General features: G+C 41.1%; 1 protein-coding gene across 1 annotated transcript; it reads left to right on the top strand.

Annotated features, from left to right (window-relative positions):
- The first annotated feature begins 238 nt into the window (after positions 1 to 238).
- On the top strand, positions 239 to 15,271 carry STEAP1 (STEAP family member 1). The gene is made up of 5 exons (XM_061586146.1): positions 239 to 777; positions 5,211 to 5,317; positions 7,192 to 7,698; positions 12,044 to 12,208; positions 13,473 to 15,271. Exons 2-5 carry the CDS (start codon positions 5,255 to 5,257, stop codon positions 13,728 to 13,730), a joined length of 993 nt encoding a protein of 330 aa, XP_061442130.1. The 5' UTR covers positions 239 to 777; positions 5,211 to 5,254; the 3' UTR covers positions 13,731 to 15,271.
- Positions 15,272 to 16,168: the final 897 nt, after the last annotated feature.

Here is a 16,168-nt window from a genome sequence, read left to right as displayed (position 1 = left end):
AGAGTTCCCAACTGGCTATTTCCCTCTTATTTCTCAGAAGTCCTGGTTTGTTAGCTCCATTTCTCGCCTTCTGAGCTCACGTCTACGCCATACATTTAAAGTACATGGCTTCCTCCCAAAAATAATGGGAACTGTAGTTTACCCTTCACAGTGCTATTCCCAGAACTCTTAACAAACTACAGCTCCCAGGATTCTTTGAGAGAAGATATGTGCTTTTAATGCGACCTGGAAACTGGCGATATACGAGTTCTCAGCTAGTTCACAAAAGCGTACTCTACAAGTAAGAGCACAATCCTATACATAACCACTTGGATTTACTCAGTCCCAGGAAAATGAGCATAGCATTGCAGCCTAAATCTGTTAATATTTAAAGCTCGACGGGGCTGACTGAGAATAATAAGAACACAAGTGTATACTGGGGGGGGGTGTGACAAACACTTGGCCACAAAATGCAGGCGGTGCAGGCTGTGACACACTGAGCAAAGCGCAACTGTTTACATTGATTGTCTCCCCACTTCCCCTTTAAAAAACAACAACAAAATATTGGTTGGGGATGTAAGCCAAGAGCTCCCGACTCCTGGGGCAGAAGAAAGACGGAACTGGCAAGGCGAGGTATGGAGAGATGCCGAAGGCGGGGCTGGAAAGGGCAGAGTAGGCGGCTGAGTGTGGAGCGGGAAAACCTACGGGGCTGAGAGGAGACGGTAGTCTGTCTGGCTCACGCGGCGCGGCGCCTTCAGGATCCCTTCGCTCCCGGCCCGTGGACGGCGAAAAGAAGTTGTAAGTACCGCTAAGTCTCGTGAGTTTTCTGAACAAATCCTCGTTTCTCTCGGGCGGATGCGAGTAGTACATTTGCCACTGGAGGCAGGCTGGGGGTGGACGTCGCTAACCAAATATTTGCTGAGCTACAGATGGGCGCTCAGAAAGACGCTGTGAAATTCCAAGTTGTGCTGCTGGAGGCAACGTCCACTTCCAAGGCACTGCCACATCACACCTACTCCAGCTGTCAAGCTGAATTTCGTTCCGTTTCCTCCCCTGCAGTACAAACAGGATTTAATGAATAAATAAACGAAATGCTGACGGCAACGAGGGTGATAGATAGCCAGTGACGGTCTTATCTGTGTCACGAGGTTCAGAATTTCCCAAAAGAGGATTTCTTCTTCTTGTTTTGTGTACATGTCTACGAAAAGAATACGTCTTACTGGTCAAAACTTTGGTGAAACTTTGCAGTGCAGCCTTGAAATCAGAGCTGCCTGCAGGATTTGCCAAGAGCCCTTCTAAGACAAAGAAACTGTGCACAGAGCGTTACTAGATGTGGTTGATAAGAGGGACCTGAAACAAAACGAGTTTGGAGTCATCCTGAGCTGTCAGCCAGCTAGCTATGCCCTTTTCCAGAAAACTATTTCCAGCCCCACCATATCATTTCCACTGAACATGCTCAGTCCTCATTGGCCTGTTTTGTTAACCCCCACCTTAAAAAAAATTCCCTAAACGTTTTTTTTCTTTATTGCACATCTTGAGGAGTCCCCAAGCATGCTAATATCACCGTTTTGTGCATGGGTGTGGTGTTCTGAGTATCAGCGCTTGAACTTGCTATTAGCATATCAGGTTTTATATCTCTTGTTTTACACCATCTCTGTTGGCGTATAAGCAAAGCAGAGCTTATCTCTAAACAACTCTTGGTGGTTGCCTGGAGCAAGCGCTTTTGCTGCATCAGCAGGAGAGAGGGAATAGCTTCTACTGTTCATGAATAGCAGAGGAGGAAAAGTGGCAGATCCAGTGCTATAGCAAAAGGGATATTGCCAAAGACTATGTGGGATTTGGGGCTGATTGGGAGATCTGGAAATCATTTGGTGAGGATAAGCATTTGGTGAGGATAATGAATGGGTAGTTTGCTCAGAAGGACTGAGGCCCAGAAATTCTAGGGCTTGTTGCAGCCAGTGATGCTTGCCATGTATGTAAGTCCAATTTAAAATTTCCTTATGTCAGAGTCTAAGCGTAGCTCTTTCTTTTTTCTTTTTTTAAATTTATTTTTATTTCCATTTTATTTTTATTTCCATTCAGCAGGAGAGAGGGAATAGCTTCTACTGTTCATTAATAGCAGAGGAGGAAAAGTGGCAGATCCAGTGCTATAGCAAAAGGGATATTGCCAAAGACTATGTGGGATTTGGGGCTGATTGGGAGATCTGGAAAGCATTTGGTGAGGATAAAGCATTTGGTGAGGATAATGAATGGGTAGTTTGCTCAGAAGGACCGAGGCCCAGAAATTCTAGGGCTTGATGCAGCCAGTGATGCTTGCCATGTATGTAAGTCCAATTTAAAATTTCCTTATGTCAGAGTCTAAGCGTAGCTCTTTCTTTTTTCTTTTTTTAAATTTATTTTTATTTCCATTTTGCGTTAACATGTATTTAGTTACAAAATAATACAAAAAACCTATTAACCCTATCCCTTCCTTTCCCCAGCCCCTATCAAACGTAGCTCTTTCTAGTTGTTGTCATTATTATTTCCAGTCTTTCTACATAAAGGCAGGTAAAAAAAAAATTGAGGAAAATTAAAACAATATAGCAACATTATAAAAACCCCTAAAAGATAAGCAGCAGCTAAAATCAAGATTGCAATTTTTTAAAAATAGCAGCACACAGAGATAGTTTAAAAGGCAACATCAGAAAAAGCTTGTTGGAAAGTCCCATGTCTGCTGCTTGTTGAATGGCAAGCACTGATGGGGATGGGCAGATTTCCCTTGCTAGGGCATTCTGTTGTCTTGTGGCACTGTTGCAAAAAGGCCTTGTGTAACATGCTCACTCACTGCCCTTCAGATAGCATGGGACATAGAGCAGGACCCCCATAGACAGTCTTGATCGTTGAGCAGACTCAAACAGGTGGATGCAGTTCTTAAAATGCTCTAATCCTAGATCTTTTCAGCCTGGTAACTGACAAGATGATATAGAATCAGTGATGTACAGGCATACCCCACTTAACGTTGCCTCGCTATAAGGTACATGCTCCATACGTCCCCATACCCGGCTTAACGTTCACGCGCTTCGCAATAACGTACATTTTATTGGCATGACGCCGCTGCCATCTAGTGGTGATTGCGTGCAGTACAAGTGAAGACAATTGCTTCACTTAAAGTAGATTTTCACTTAAAGTATACTCTCCGGTCCCATTGGGAACGTTAAAGCAGAGTATGCCTGTACTCTGTTCTGCCCATTCCACTTGGCAGTTTGGCAGCCAATTCTATACCAATTGCAGTTCCCAAACTGTCTTCAAAGGTAGTCCCATGTAGTATGCGCGAATTATAGCAATCCAGCCTGGAAGTTGCTAGGTCATGAAAGAGGTCTGCTTTCTTAATGGAAAAGGGGTATACTTTTAAGTTATGTAGAACCCTTCCAAATGCAAATATTTTTGGTCATCTCTAGGAAATAGTGGCATGTTCCTTGAACATGTTTTTTCTAATTAAGCATTACATTGGTCAGTAAGAGATTACAGTGTTTTTAAACATAAGAAGGGTCCACATACCATTCTGCTTGATGAAGAGTGCAATGAAGGCCTGTGGCACTGAAGTAAGTTCCAGTAAACTGAGTAGGAGGGGAAAAACTATTTCCAAATAAATGTGCATAGGATTGCAGAAATGCTATGTAATTCTACACATTTTTATTTGGAAGAAATATCTACTGTGTTCAATGGGACCTACTCCCTAGTAAGTGTGTTTAGACTTAATGTTAATTAAGGCAATGATATGAGTATCAGAATTAAGGTTACCCTAGTCTTATTTAATTTGGCTTCTGACTACTGATTGACTCTCCATGATCTTTATTTCTCCATCCACTTCCTTGTAGGGCCAAGGATGGTGAGCCCGTAGTCCAAGCTAGGCTGTCTGAAGTGGCCTGCCAGCTCCCTTTCAAAGATGCCCCTTCCTGACTTTGCAAATGCACCTCTTCTTCCTCTTGCACGCTGCTGTTGCTAGCAGGTTGCAGTGCCCTGGAAACAGGAAATGCTAGATTAGCTAGCCACCCCTGCTCTAAGCAGTGACTATGCTACTTCTGTATGCTAATACCTGACGCATTAGAGATACAGAAATAAATACTGAGGAGGCATTGAAGCAACATGTTCACGTCCAGATCAAGGGCCCTGAGGCTATGTGAAGTAACTGTTACCAAGGAATTCAACTTTAAGTGCACTGCAAATTCTTGCTGTGGTCCATTGCTATAGTGAGCAGGGTTTTTAATCGCTTAACTCAACAGCCTTAAAGCTGCTATCAGGAGCGTTCTTGAAACTGACTTTATCCATAACTGCATGTTTTTGCCTCTCAACATCTGCGTGAGGCATATGAGTGAGGCAAGACCACGATGTCATCACTCTTGTAAAGTGTCTGGACACCAGCCTGAAGATATTGTTTGCTTAAGCAGTCTGAGTTTGTTTTCCAAAACATGTCTCTTGGTCTTTTATGATATCTATAATCTCAGATACACAGAAATCTGTCTTCCTTTTTTTAAAAAAATCATGTCCATATGAGGAAGACGGGACAAAACTAGCAGAAACCTTCGAGCAAAGATTCTGTTTCTTTCCTTTCCGTGCCTTTCTTCTCTCTTCTAGAGTCCTGGGAAAATGAGGATTCCATCAGCTCAGACTCGTTTGTTGAGGCCTGCCATATGTGATTCATGCAGAAAATTAAATCCAAGGACAATAAAAAGTTGATTGAATGTGCTAAAAAACTCAGTTTTTGGAGCCACAACTTGGGTGGAGAGGGCTTAGGATGAAACGGCTTAAAGATGACATGAAGGCCCAGAGTTACTGTTGATTATGCAGTCTCAAAAGTACTTATTTGTTTACAATCCTGATCATTTCACTTATAAATCATGTATATTTTTAACTCTCAAATTTCTGTGAAAATAAAATGGCAGTCCAGAGTGAAGGCTCAGGAACAAGAGAAGGAAGCTCCCAATTCTGGGTGTTTTACAACTGTCATAAGTTCCGAGTCTCCAAGAGGAATTTCTAGGACTATTGGTTTGGCCATTGTTGAATGATGTAGAAATGATCGGCCAAACCAGCCTTTGCCCAGCTGGGTCTGATGGGAATTGTAGTCCAAAACCTCTGGAAGTCACCAAGTGGGTGAAGGCTGACTGAAACAGTGTGTTTGATTGTTTTTATATATATTCCTAACATGCCAACTGTGTTCTTAGCATGATAGGCCACCTGAAATTGTCTTGCAGAGATCCTTTTGCTACAGAGCACAGGACAGCCATTGGTCAAGAACATGGATCAGGCTGAAGATCAGAAATTGGATCCTGAAAGACCTTGGGAGAATTACAACAATTTGGTAATCTTTATATATATGTGTCTGTATTATACAGTCACAAGAGTGGCTGTATGTACTATGGCCAGCGTGGATTTTTCGCATGCTGCAATGCTAAATTGAAAATACCTACCATGCCATTCTGACCCCCTTAATCTTTCTGGCACTCTGACTTGCCAAGTTCAAAAGGCCTTTATTCACCAGGCTTTCTTATCTGCAGTCTCCCACTGCCCGTGAAGCCCCTTGAAAAAATGTATGAGAATGTCCTTCAGGCCCTTGTGAAAAGTGCTGTATTAATACATACTACTGCTGTTGGTATTGTTTGTGCAAATTCTTATCCTAGGATTAAAATAAGTGTCTAGATTTTGCCAAGCATGTAACAACCATTGCTGGTGCATCCAGTAACTTGAGGCTTAACAGTGACTTTAGGCTTATTATGTCAAGTTCAGTTTATTTGGCCTACAGATCATAAGCATCAAATACAGTGTAGGGTTATCACAACAACCACAGCAAAACAAAGCAACTATATATATGTAGACAAAATGGAACCTTTTAGAATGAGACTATGGCCCCATGTATATTTAAAACAGCGTCATATCACTTTAAACAGTCATGGCTTCCCCCAAAGAATCCTAGGAACTGTAATTTGTTAAGGGTGCTAGGAGACCCCTATATCCCTCATAGAGCTACAGTTGTCAGAGTGATTTAACAATCAATCCTTCTTCCCAGCGGTCTCTGGGAATTGTAGCTGTGTGAGGATTCTTTGGGGAAGCCATGACTGGAATGATACAGCTTTAAATGTATAGTACAGATGGGAGCTTAAAACTGACGGTGTAATCCTAATCATGTCTAATCAGAAGTAAACCCTATTGAATTTAACGGGTTTTACTCCCAGTCTGCCTCAACCTATAAACAATCAGAAATAGCTAAAAATGCAGACAATTTTGATTCAGAACTCATCTTCCCTTTAATCACTGTGATCTAGTTTTGATAATTACAGCAAGGAACTTGGCTATATTTTCTGTGATCTTAGGGTTAGTATACTCCATTAAAATTGCTGCTTAAAATTCATATGAGTTTCCCAAGTGTAGAGAAAGTACTAAGGAGATGAAAAAGGACCATATATTGCTTTAAATGTTTAGACAGAGCTGCTTTTGCAAGTACAAATTAGGTGCCACGGCAGCCCGGTAAATTGCTCTTCCATAACTGCTAAGAAAATGGTAATGGAGAAACATTTTGCATGCATCTCAGCTTTATTAGAATTGTCACAAGGTGTACCTTTTGTATTACCATTTCAAGCATTGTGTAAAAGAGAGAATTTAAGCAGGCACAGCTTTCCCCCCCTGACTGAGTGGTATGTTGACGGAAGGAGCACCTGCAAAAATACATCCTGGTATGGAAGCCATACCTGTATAGACACAGCAGTCCTCCTCCCCTCTCTGCTTATATGTCTACCTCCAAATGGCAAATCAAAGGGCCTACAGTGGTCTTTGAGAGAGAAATGGTACTATTGTGCCTTTTGTGTTTTGCACAAGACAATTGTGTAGTAAATGCTAGAGATTACATTCCATTCCCATTTAAATGTGGCTTTGAATTGCATTGTTTTCCAAACCATTTACAAAGGATTGGTGAAGAAATGTAATCTGTGCAGAAGGCTTGCTCCAGGAATAAACCATAAATCACAAGTGAAAAGGGCATCTGCAATGTAACCTTAAGCTCCTTAAGTTCAGTCCCAATAACGTAGCCAAATTCTGCAACCGAAAACTTCATGCACAGACTAGAACAGCTTCAAATGGAATGTATATGAGTTGGTCTACAAAGGGCAACAACAGAGGGAATTACCAGTAAGTACTCTTAAATCCCTATTAAGTTTATGTATTGTGTTTTCTCCTTTTCAGGTTATGGATTTACAAGTGGTTGGCACACCAGCTGCTTTCCCTCATGCTCATCAAAGAATCCATATAGATGAGTTTGAATGTCCTCCCGGTAGTCACTGCAAACATCACCTTTTCCCTAAGTGGCATTTACCAGTGAAGACAGCACTGATACTATCTTTGTTAACCTTTATCTACACTTTCCTAAGGGATGTCATCCATCCTCTTGTAACTGCTCAACAAAATGTATTTTATAAAATTCCAATCCTGGTCATAAACAAAGTCTTACCAATGGTTTCGATTACCCTGCTGGCTCTGGTTTATTTACCAGGAATACTGGCTGCAGGTTTCCAGTTCCACTATGGAACCAAGTATAGACGTTTTCCACAGTGGTTGGATACATGGATGTCATCAAGAAAACAATTCGGGCTTCTTAGCTTCTTCTTTGCCTCAGTACATGCCTGCTATAGCTTGTGCTATCCAATGAGGAGATCCTACAAATACAAACTCTTAAACTGGGCATATCAACAGGTACACCATTTTGTTTTAGTGTAATGCCTTTAAATCTGTTTAAGCTGATGGTACACCAACATCTAGAATACTATGCAGCTCTGGTCTCCCAGTCTCAAAATGGGTATTATAGAGATGATCACAGTCTACTACTAAAGTGTAACAGGCCAAGCAATCCTGTACATGTCTGTGCAGAAGTCCCATTGACTTGTTGTTATTTATTAAATATATATCCTGCCCAGAGTGGCAAACAGATAAAGCACTAAAAACATTGTAAAACAAAACATCTTTTTAAAAATTCCAGTACAGATGCAGATGGGGATAAGGTGTCTATTTATTGTTACTCAATGGAGCTTAATCCCAGGTAAGTAAATATAGGATTGCTGCTTTAAATGATTAGAGTAGGGGTTCCCAAACTTTTCCCCCCACGGACCACTTGAAAATTGCTGGGGGTTTTGGCAGACCAGACCCCATAATGATTTTTCTGCCTGTTATAGCAACTTAAATACGCTGTGCTTGTAGCAGTATGATTTTTGTGTTTTTATTTTTTATTTCTTCTATATTGTATAAAATACAAAAGAAATCAGAGAAGAAATAAAATGCAATTGAAAATCAATATAAATATTTAATGTGATGGATGTGTCATCTCCCATCTTCAACCACAAATCTGCAGACCACCTGAATGAATCTCACGGACCACTTGCGGTTCACAGATCACACCATGGGAATCCCTGGGTTAGAGATTGGGAGTTGGAGGATCTTCATGCTACAGTGCCGTGAAAAAGTATTTGCTCCTTGTCTGATTTTCTGCATTGTTGCATATTTTTGGCACTGAATGTTGTCAGATCTTGAACCTAATATTGGAGAAGGGGGGAGCTGAGTGAACAAACAACACAAAACTTTGCTACTTATTTCAGTTATTTATTAAAGAAAGTTAGGCAACACCCAATGCCCCTGTGTGAAAAAGTAATTGCCCCCCTATTAACTCAAACGCAGCAGCCAGACTGTTGACGAGGACCAGACGGTCCGCACATATAACACCTGTTCTGGCGCGTTTACACTGGCTACCTATCTGTTTCCGGGCTAAATTCAAAGTGCTAGTTTTGACTTATAAAGCCTTACATGGTGCGGGACCACAATACCTAGCGGAACGCCTCTCTCGATATGAACCTACCCGTTCACTACGGTCAACATCAAAGGCCCTCCTCCGAGCTCCGACTCACAGAGAGGCTCGGAGGGTTGTAACGAGATCTAGGGCCTTTTCAGTGGTGGCCCCCGAACTATGGAATAGCCTTTCCGACGAGGTGCGCCTGGCGCCTACACTTCTATCTTTTCGGCGCCAGGTTAAAACCTTTTTATTCTCCCAGGCATTTTAACATATTTTACTGTTGTTAATATATACCAGGCTGTTAAATGCTTAAAATATATGTTTTTAGTGTTTTTATTGTCATTTTATTGTATTTTTGTATTGTATTTACTTTATGCTGTACACCGCCCTGAGAGCCTCTGGCTTTGGGCGGTATAAAAATCGAATAAAATAAATAATAATAAATAAATAAGCCCAGTGAAAGGGATTATTAGGGCCAGAAGTTTGAATATCTTGGTAAACCATCAGGCCTGCTTAATCTGATTAATTTTGGCTCTTGCCATCAGATTGAAGTTGCCAGCACACAGGTTCCAAAGCCACATCATGCCACGATCAAAAGAAATTCCTGAACACCTCCGGAAAACAGTTGTGGATGTATATCAGTCTAGTAAGGGTTACAACGCTATTTCTGAGGCTCGGGGGCTCCACTGAACCATAGTCAGAGTCATATTGATCAAATTGAGAAGGTTTGGGACAGTAGTGAATCTTCCCAGGAGTGGCTGTCCTGCGAAAATCCCTCCAAGAGCAAGGCATAAAATCATCCAGGAGGTCACAATGGACCCCAGAACAACATCCAGGGATCTGCAGACTTCTCTCGCCTCAACCAAGGTCAGTGTTCATGACTCCACTATCAGAAAGACACTGTGCAAGCATGGGATTAATGGCCGAGTAGTAAGGCAGAAACCACTGCTCGCTAAGAAGAACGTGAAGTTTGCCAAAAAGCGCCTGGATAATCCTCAAGAGTTCTGGAATAATGTTCTATAGACAGATGAGTCAAAGATGGGACTTTTTGGGCAACATGGGCCCTGTTATGTCTGGCAAAACCCAAAACACTGCATTCCACAGAAGAACCTCATGCCAACAGTCAAACATGGTGGCAGAGTCATGGTTTGGGGATGCTCTGCTGCATCAGGACCTGGACGACTTGCCATCATTGAAGGAACCATGAATTCTGCTTTGTTTCAGAGAATTCTACAGGAGAATGTCAGACCATCTGTCAGCTGAAGCTGAAGCGCAGCTGGGTCATGCAGCAAGATAATGATCTGAAACACACGAGCAAGTCTACATCAGAATGGTTGAGGAACAAGAAATTTAAAGTTTTGGAATGGCCTAGTCAAAATCCATACCTAAACCACATTGAGATGTGGCAGGACCTGAAAGGGGCAGTTCATGCTCGAAAACCCACAAATGTCACGAAGTTAAAGCAGTTCTGCAAGGGAGAGTGGGCCAAAAGTCCACCACAGTGCTGTGAGAGACTGATCAGGAACTACAGGAAGCGTTTGGTCATTGCTGCTAAAGGTGGTGTAACCAGGTTTTAAAGGTGCAATTTTTCACATGGTGGCATTGGGTGTTGCTTAATTCTCTTTAATAAATGAAATAAGTATCAAATTTTTGTCTGTTCACTCAGGTTCTCTTTTCTCTAATACTAGGCTTTGGTTCAAGATCTGACAATGTTCAGTGCCAAAAATATGCAACAATGCAGAAAATCAGACAGGGCAAATACTTTTTCACGACACTGTGTTTGTCAAAAGGGGGGAGATATCCAGGTGAGAGGGGACATGATAGTGGTTTATAAACTTATGAATAATAAGGAGACAACAAATAGAAACATTTATCTCAAAACATCCACTCCCAGGTTCATTTAATATTATCAGTCAGAACAAACAAAAGGACATCATTACCATAAAATGTTTTAATAGTTACCAGGTTAGATGGCTTAAAAAAAACCCTCAGATTTTATCCATGGCAATAAAGCAATGGAATTGCTGGACTAGCCAATGTGGTGCCTCCCAGATGTTGGGCTCTTTATTAGTTCCAGCTGGCATGGTCAGGGATGAGGGGAGCTGTAATCCAATAACATCTGGAGGGCGTCGTGTTAACTACCTTTGGTATAAAATGTACCTTCCAGGGAATTTTGGCAGATTCAGTTGTCAAGATGAGATAACCTATGCCTGCTGAAATTCTCTTTTCTGTTTAAAGTTTCCAGAGCCCTGTCCTCATATGTACATCAATGCCTCAGTTTTCACTGTAAATATTGAAATCATGGCAGCTTGTTTCTATGTCCAGGCCAATTATACAGGGTATTTGAAAACATCTAAATTCATTGGCTGCCCTGGCAGGGTGACAAAACTTGCCAAGAATGCCTGCTGGTTAGCTGCTTAAAATACTGCTTCTTAGTGTTGCTTACTTCTTGTTACAATCTGCCAAAGGTTACATTTCACTTTTAGATGGAATTCTGTTTGTCAGCGAATAGAGGCAGTCCTGCTGGGAAAATCAAGTTAAAAAGGAATTGGAATGAGCCTCCTTTGGGGTCAAAACTTTGCTGAAGTAAATACTTCTCAATCTAATTAACTTTCCTTTAGGCTGATGCAACTTTTATTGACATCAGTATAAACAATACTGTACTTAAGGATCTGAAATGTGACCATGCTGTATTTTGTAGCATGCACATATGAACAGAACATGTCAACAGCACCTCAGTGTATCCTGTTTTGTAGTGCATTCCAGTTAATATCAATGATCCGAACAAAGTGTGGCCTGGTGTCACACACCTGGATGCTTTTCCCCCTCTGTGTGATTCATCCCATGTACATATTCACAGGGGAAACTAGCTGCACATGCTACAGGTGCACCCATAATCATAAAAATACCAGCGGGCTATCTCTATACAGCAGCCTTTCCCAACCAGTGTGCCTCCAGATGTTGTTGGACTACAACTCCCATCAGCCTCAGCCAGCATTGCCAATGGTCAGGAAAGATGGGAATTGTGGTCCAACAACATCTGGAGGCACACTGGTTGGGAAAGGCTGGTGTACAGTTTCCGCATATGCAGAAGAGATTGCTTCCCAAGCAAAAAAGTGGCCAACCAGCCTTGAATCTTGAATGCATCTTCCAAGGGTCAGGGAGGTAACTATCTGACCAACCAGCCAGAAAAGGTTCCCCACCCCTGCCTTAGACTGTTATTCTGACCCTTTTAAAAGAGTGATGTTCTCTTTACAGGTGAAGCAGAAAAAGGAAAGTGCCTGGATTGAACACGATGTCTGGAGAATGGAGATTTATGTGTCTCTAGGAATTTTGGGACTTGCTATATTGGCTATATTGGCAGTAACATCAATTCCATCTGTCAGCCATTCCCTGACCTGGAGAGAGTTTCATTACATTCAGGTACATGTAAATAAAAAACTATAGATTGTTCAAGAGGGACCATAGCTCAGTGGTAGGATACATTTTGTGTTACAGATTTGAGGTTCACTCTGATAATGGCAATTGAAAGTATCTAAAAGATGGGGAAAAAACTTCTGCTTTGAAACCCTGGAGGACTTCCATCAGTCAGACACAGGGTGATTCCAAATAGCTTTTAGTGTAATCGGATTCCCATACCTCCAGATTGAAATTTATTAGAGCCAAAGATGGCTACTTAAAAGGGTTCTTGTGGCCCTCCAGTTGTTGCTGGATTACGGCTCCCATTGTCCCTTTCTGTTGGCCATGCTGGCTGGGGCTGATGGATGTTGGGAGTCCCAACAACATCTGGAGTGCCACAGAGTCCTGCTGTAGTGCCATGGAGCGCCCTCTTCATAAGTACTTGGATCTACTTACAAGTATGCACCTCAACCTGCCATTTGATGCAGCAAACTGGGACACTCTCAAGTTATTCTGCTGCTCCTGTTTAGTGTGACTGAAAAATATGCAAGAACATCACTAAACCCACCAGTACAAAGAGAAGGAAATTTAGCCCAGCTTGTCCTGAAAACAAAGGGACAGCAGGTCAAGATGCAGACCAGTGATGTTAATTCTACTGCTATAGGATGGGGTGCCATTAATCTGTTCATTAAGTTTAGAAAATACAATTCACTGTACCTGATTTCAAGTCTGCTGTAGTAGAGTTCTATTTGTTTTATGCAGACATATAACATGTGTTTTAGAAGTTTAGTATTCTTGCCTCATGAGGCTACTACCTTGCTGAAGCTAAGCAGATCTGGTCCTGGCTAGTGCCTGGATAGGTGACTGCCTAGAAGCTAATGTTCCGTGAAGGTTCAAAGGTGGGGTATAGATGTAATAAGATAATGTTTTGGCATCAGGCCATATATGCTGGAAGAGCAACAAGGAGCATTCTTCAACAATTCCAGAGAATCTTAATTAAACATTCAGTGTCTTAAAGTAACAAGGGTTGCCACCATTTGAACCAGCTCTTGTAGCTGTGTCTATAACCACTTTTTTAATCTGCAGCAATTAGCAGATGACATTTGTCTCTATGCCTGCTGATTATGGGCATGCAAAGCTGCTGTGAAATGCTTGGAAACAGATGGAACTGTGTTTTTCTAGTTAGTTGGTAACCCTGAATATGACTGCCAATGCAGCAGTGTGCATTATAGTTTCCTTTCAGTTTTAAAAGTTTGAAAAGCTAATCTGTTATATACTTTCTTTCTAGAGCAAGATGGGATATTCAGCTCTGCTGCTATGCACCATTCATGCATTAGTATTTGCATGGAATAAGTGGATTGACATAGGCCAGTTTTTATGGTATACTCCACCCACGTTTATGATAGCAGTTATTCTTCCAATTGTGGTTCTGACTTGTAAAGGTATCCTGCTTTTGCCGTGCCTAAAGGAGAGACTACAAAAGATCAGATCTGGTTGTGATGCTGACATTGTGACAAGTAGGACACAGATTACTTCCCGACTGTAAATTTAAAAGTGTATGTACTTTGCTGGCCATATTCAATGTTTTTAAAAGCCCTAAATATGTAATGCGACAATCCTATGCATAGTCACACAGAGTAAACTGCACTGAGTTCAGTGGGGCTTACTTCTGAGTATATGCATGCCTAAGATTGGCAAAGGTTAAAAGTTCATCTATTTTTGACATACCAATGAAGTTTTCAGCGTTATTTAAGTATAGGTAGTTTTGTCAACATTTACTTAAGATTGCAAGCTTACTTCAGCAAATGCTGAAATGGTGCATACATGACATGGGCATTAAAACATCAGGTGTCCCATATGTCAGTTTCTGAAGAAAAAATCCCAAAGATTTCAATTTAAAACAAAAACAAAACATTACCTCTTCAGGGAAATGTATTTCAGGGAATGCAGTGGTCACATTCATGTGAGATTAAAAAAAATGCAAACAATTAACTAATGCATAACACTTTAAAATGCAACCTTGCCTGCAACAGCTTCTCAGTTCATTTCAGTGGCTGAAGTAAATGAGGCTTTCCATGTTGAAAGGTCATCTCATTAACATAATGTGGTCTGCTATGCATATGCTCATCGTGTACATACCCAAATCAAGAGATGCACCTAGATAGCTTAATAATTTTAACAATGCAGAGCCTTTTATAGCAAGCTGAGGTCAACCTTGAGCATGTAAGAAGCAGGTCTTGCTGGATTAGACCAGGGTTCATGCAGTCTTGTATACTGATTGCAGCATGCAGGATGACCTTCCTCCCCAGCATCTGGTCTCCATGATATATGACATTTAGCTATCGTTACTGACAGCTGTCGAAAGAGAATCCCTCTTTTAAAGCTAGTACCTGAGCCAGGAACTTGCTCTCATCACATTTTTGTGCTAGTAAATTTCATAAGTACAAGGGGATGAATCCAATGCTCCTTCTGTTCACAAGAGAGATTCCAATCCAGTGGATGCAGGGAAGGAGAGACCATTTTCGTTAATTTTCTCCAGCAACCTCCTGCATCAGCTCCCACACTGTTCCAGAAAGTCCCCTAAGCCTCTGGAGCAGCTTTTCACAGGTCTGCAGGTGAAAGAGGAATTGGCAGAAATTGCCTCTCCCACTCCTCTTCCCCTGGGCAGAGCATTCTATGAATTGGACCCCATTCAGAGTAAATTACAGCTCAAGAGCAATTAGTTCTTACCCATGAAGCTCATTTTGTTAGTCCTGAATATCTGTCAGTCAGCTTCATTAGGTGACAGCAAATGACACTATTACAAAAGAATTGATTAGCTACATCAGTTTTATTATATCACTCCTATAAAAATTAATATGTGGTGTTAAGAGGTTTTGGCATGAATTGATCTGGAATTTGTTGTGCCATTTTCTTTTTATGGAAGAAGACATTTTTCCATGGTAGAATGAGAACTGGATCCTTAACCAACATTAATTTGGATTCTGGGGAATTTCTTCACTTTCTTGCTCTTGGGACTCTACTCTGTCTTGTATTTCTTAAAATTGTGTTGTATATTGAATATTGTAAATAAGAATTCAAATACTGGTAGCTATTAATATGCTTGTTGAAAAGATTTTGTTCACATTTACTGTATTTAAAATAATAAAACCTCTATATTCCAGTGGTTTCATATAAAATAAAGTGATTTGTCTAACAGTCAGTGACTTTATCTAAATCTAGCATAATAGGCTTTCATACTTGGAAGTAATGTGTAAATACAATGTACAAGCTTTCATGGGATAGATACACAATTCAGCCAGTGCCGCAGAATTAACTGTGAAACAAATTCTCATCCACAGTCCATAAGAAGATCTATGTGCAGAAACAAAATTCAGCATATTATGGGTTGTATCAAATGGCCTTCATCCACTGCTGCGAGGCATTTTGATCTAGTGATTCCTTTCATCAGTAGAGTGGGGAGGGCCACTGTTCTTACTGATTGCTCCTGCAGGGCCCCAAATCTTCTCTAGAGAGTTGCAGGATCTTTGGAGCAGCATAAGGGGTGATGTGGGGAGCTGCAGGGGGATCCCTCCCTCTCCATCCTCCTGATGGAAGGAGGGACACAATTGGATGCAACCTAATTTCCTTGTTAGATTGAGAACCTAATGTGCAGAACAAATGAATATCCAGATAGCCTAAGCAGTTCAAGTTCTTCTCATGTGATCCCCATTCATTTGCAGACTATGGGTGGAAATGTGCTTTCTTTATCTGCCCTGCAAGACACAACCTTAATAGCGTATGGCTATACCTTGATCGCTGTTAAATAGGACTTTGAAATTACAATTTCAGGAATTATTTATTAGTAAAGTGTCTAAGGTTTAATACTTTGAGCTCTCAACTGATAGACACAAAACAGAAGGGAAAAACAATAAATAACTGGAAAATAAGAAAATGCAGGTGCTAATTCTTCATTTATAGTGACAAGATAAAATGGCTAATGTG

The sequence above is a fragment of the Rhineura floridana genome, chromosome 10, assembly GCF_030035675.1.
Source record: "Rhineura floridana isolate rRhiFlo1 chromosome 10, rRhiFlo1.hap2, whole genome shotgun sequence".
NCBI lineage: Eukaryota > Metazoa > Chordata > Lepidosauria > Squamata > Rhineuridae > Rhineura > Rhineura floridana.
This window is presented reverse-complemented; position numbering and strand designations above follow the sequence as displayed.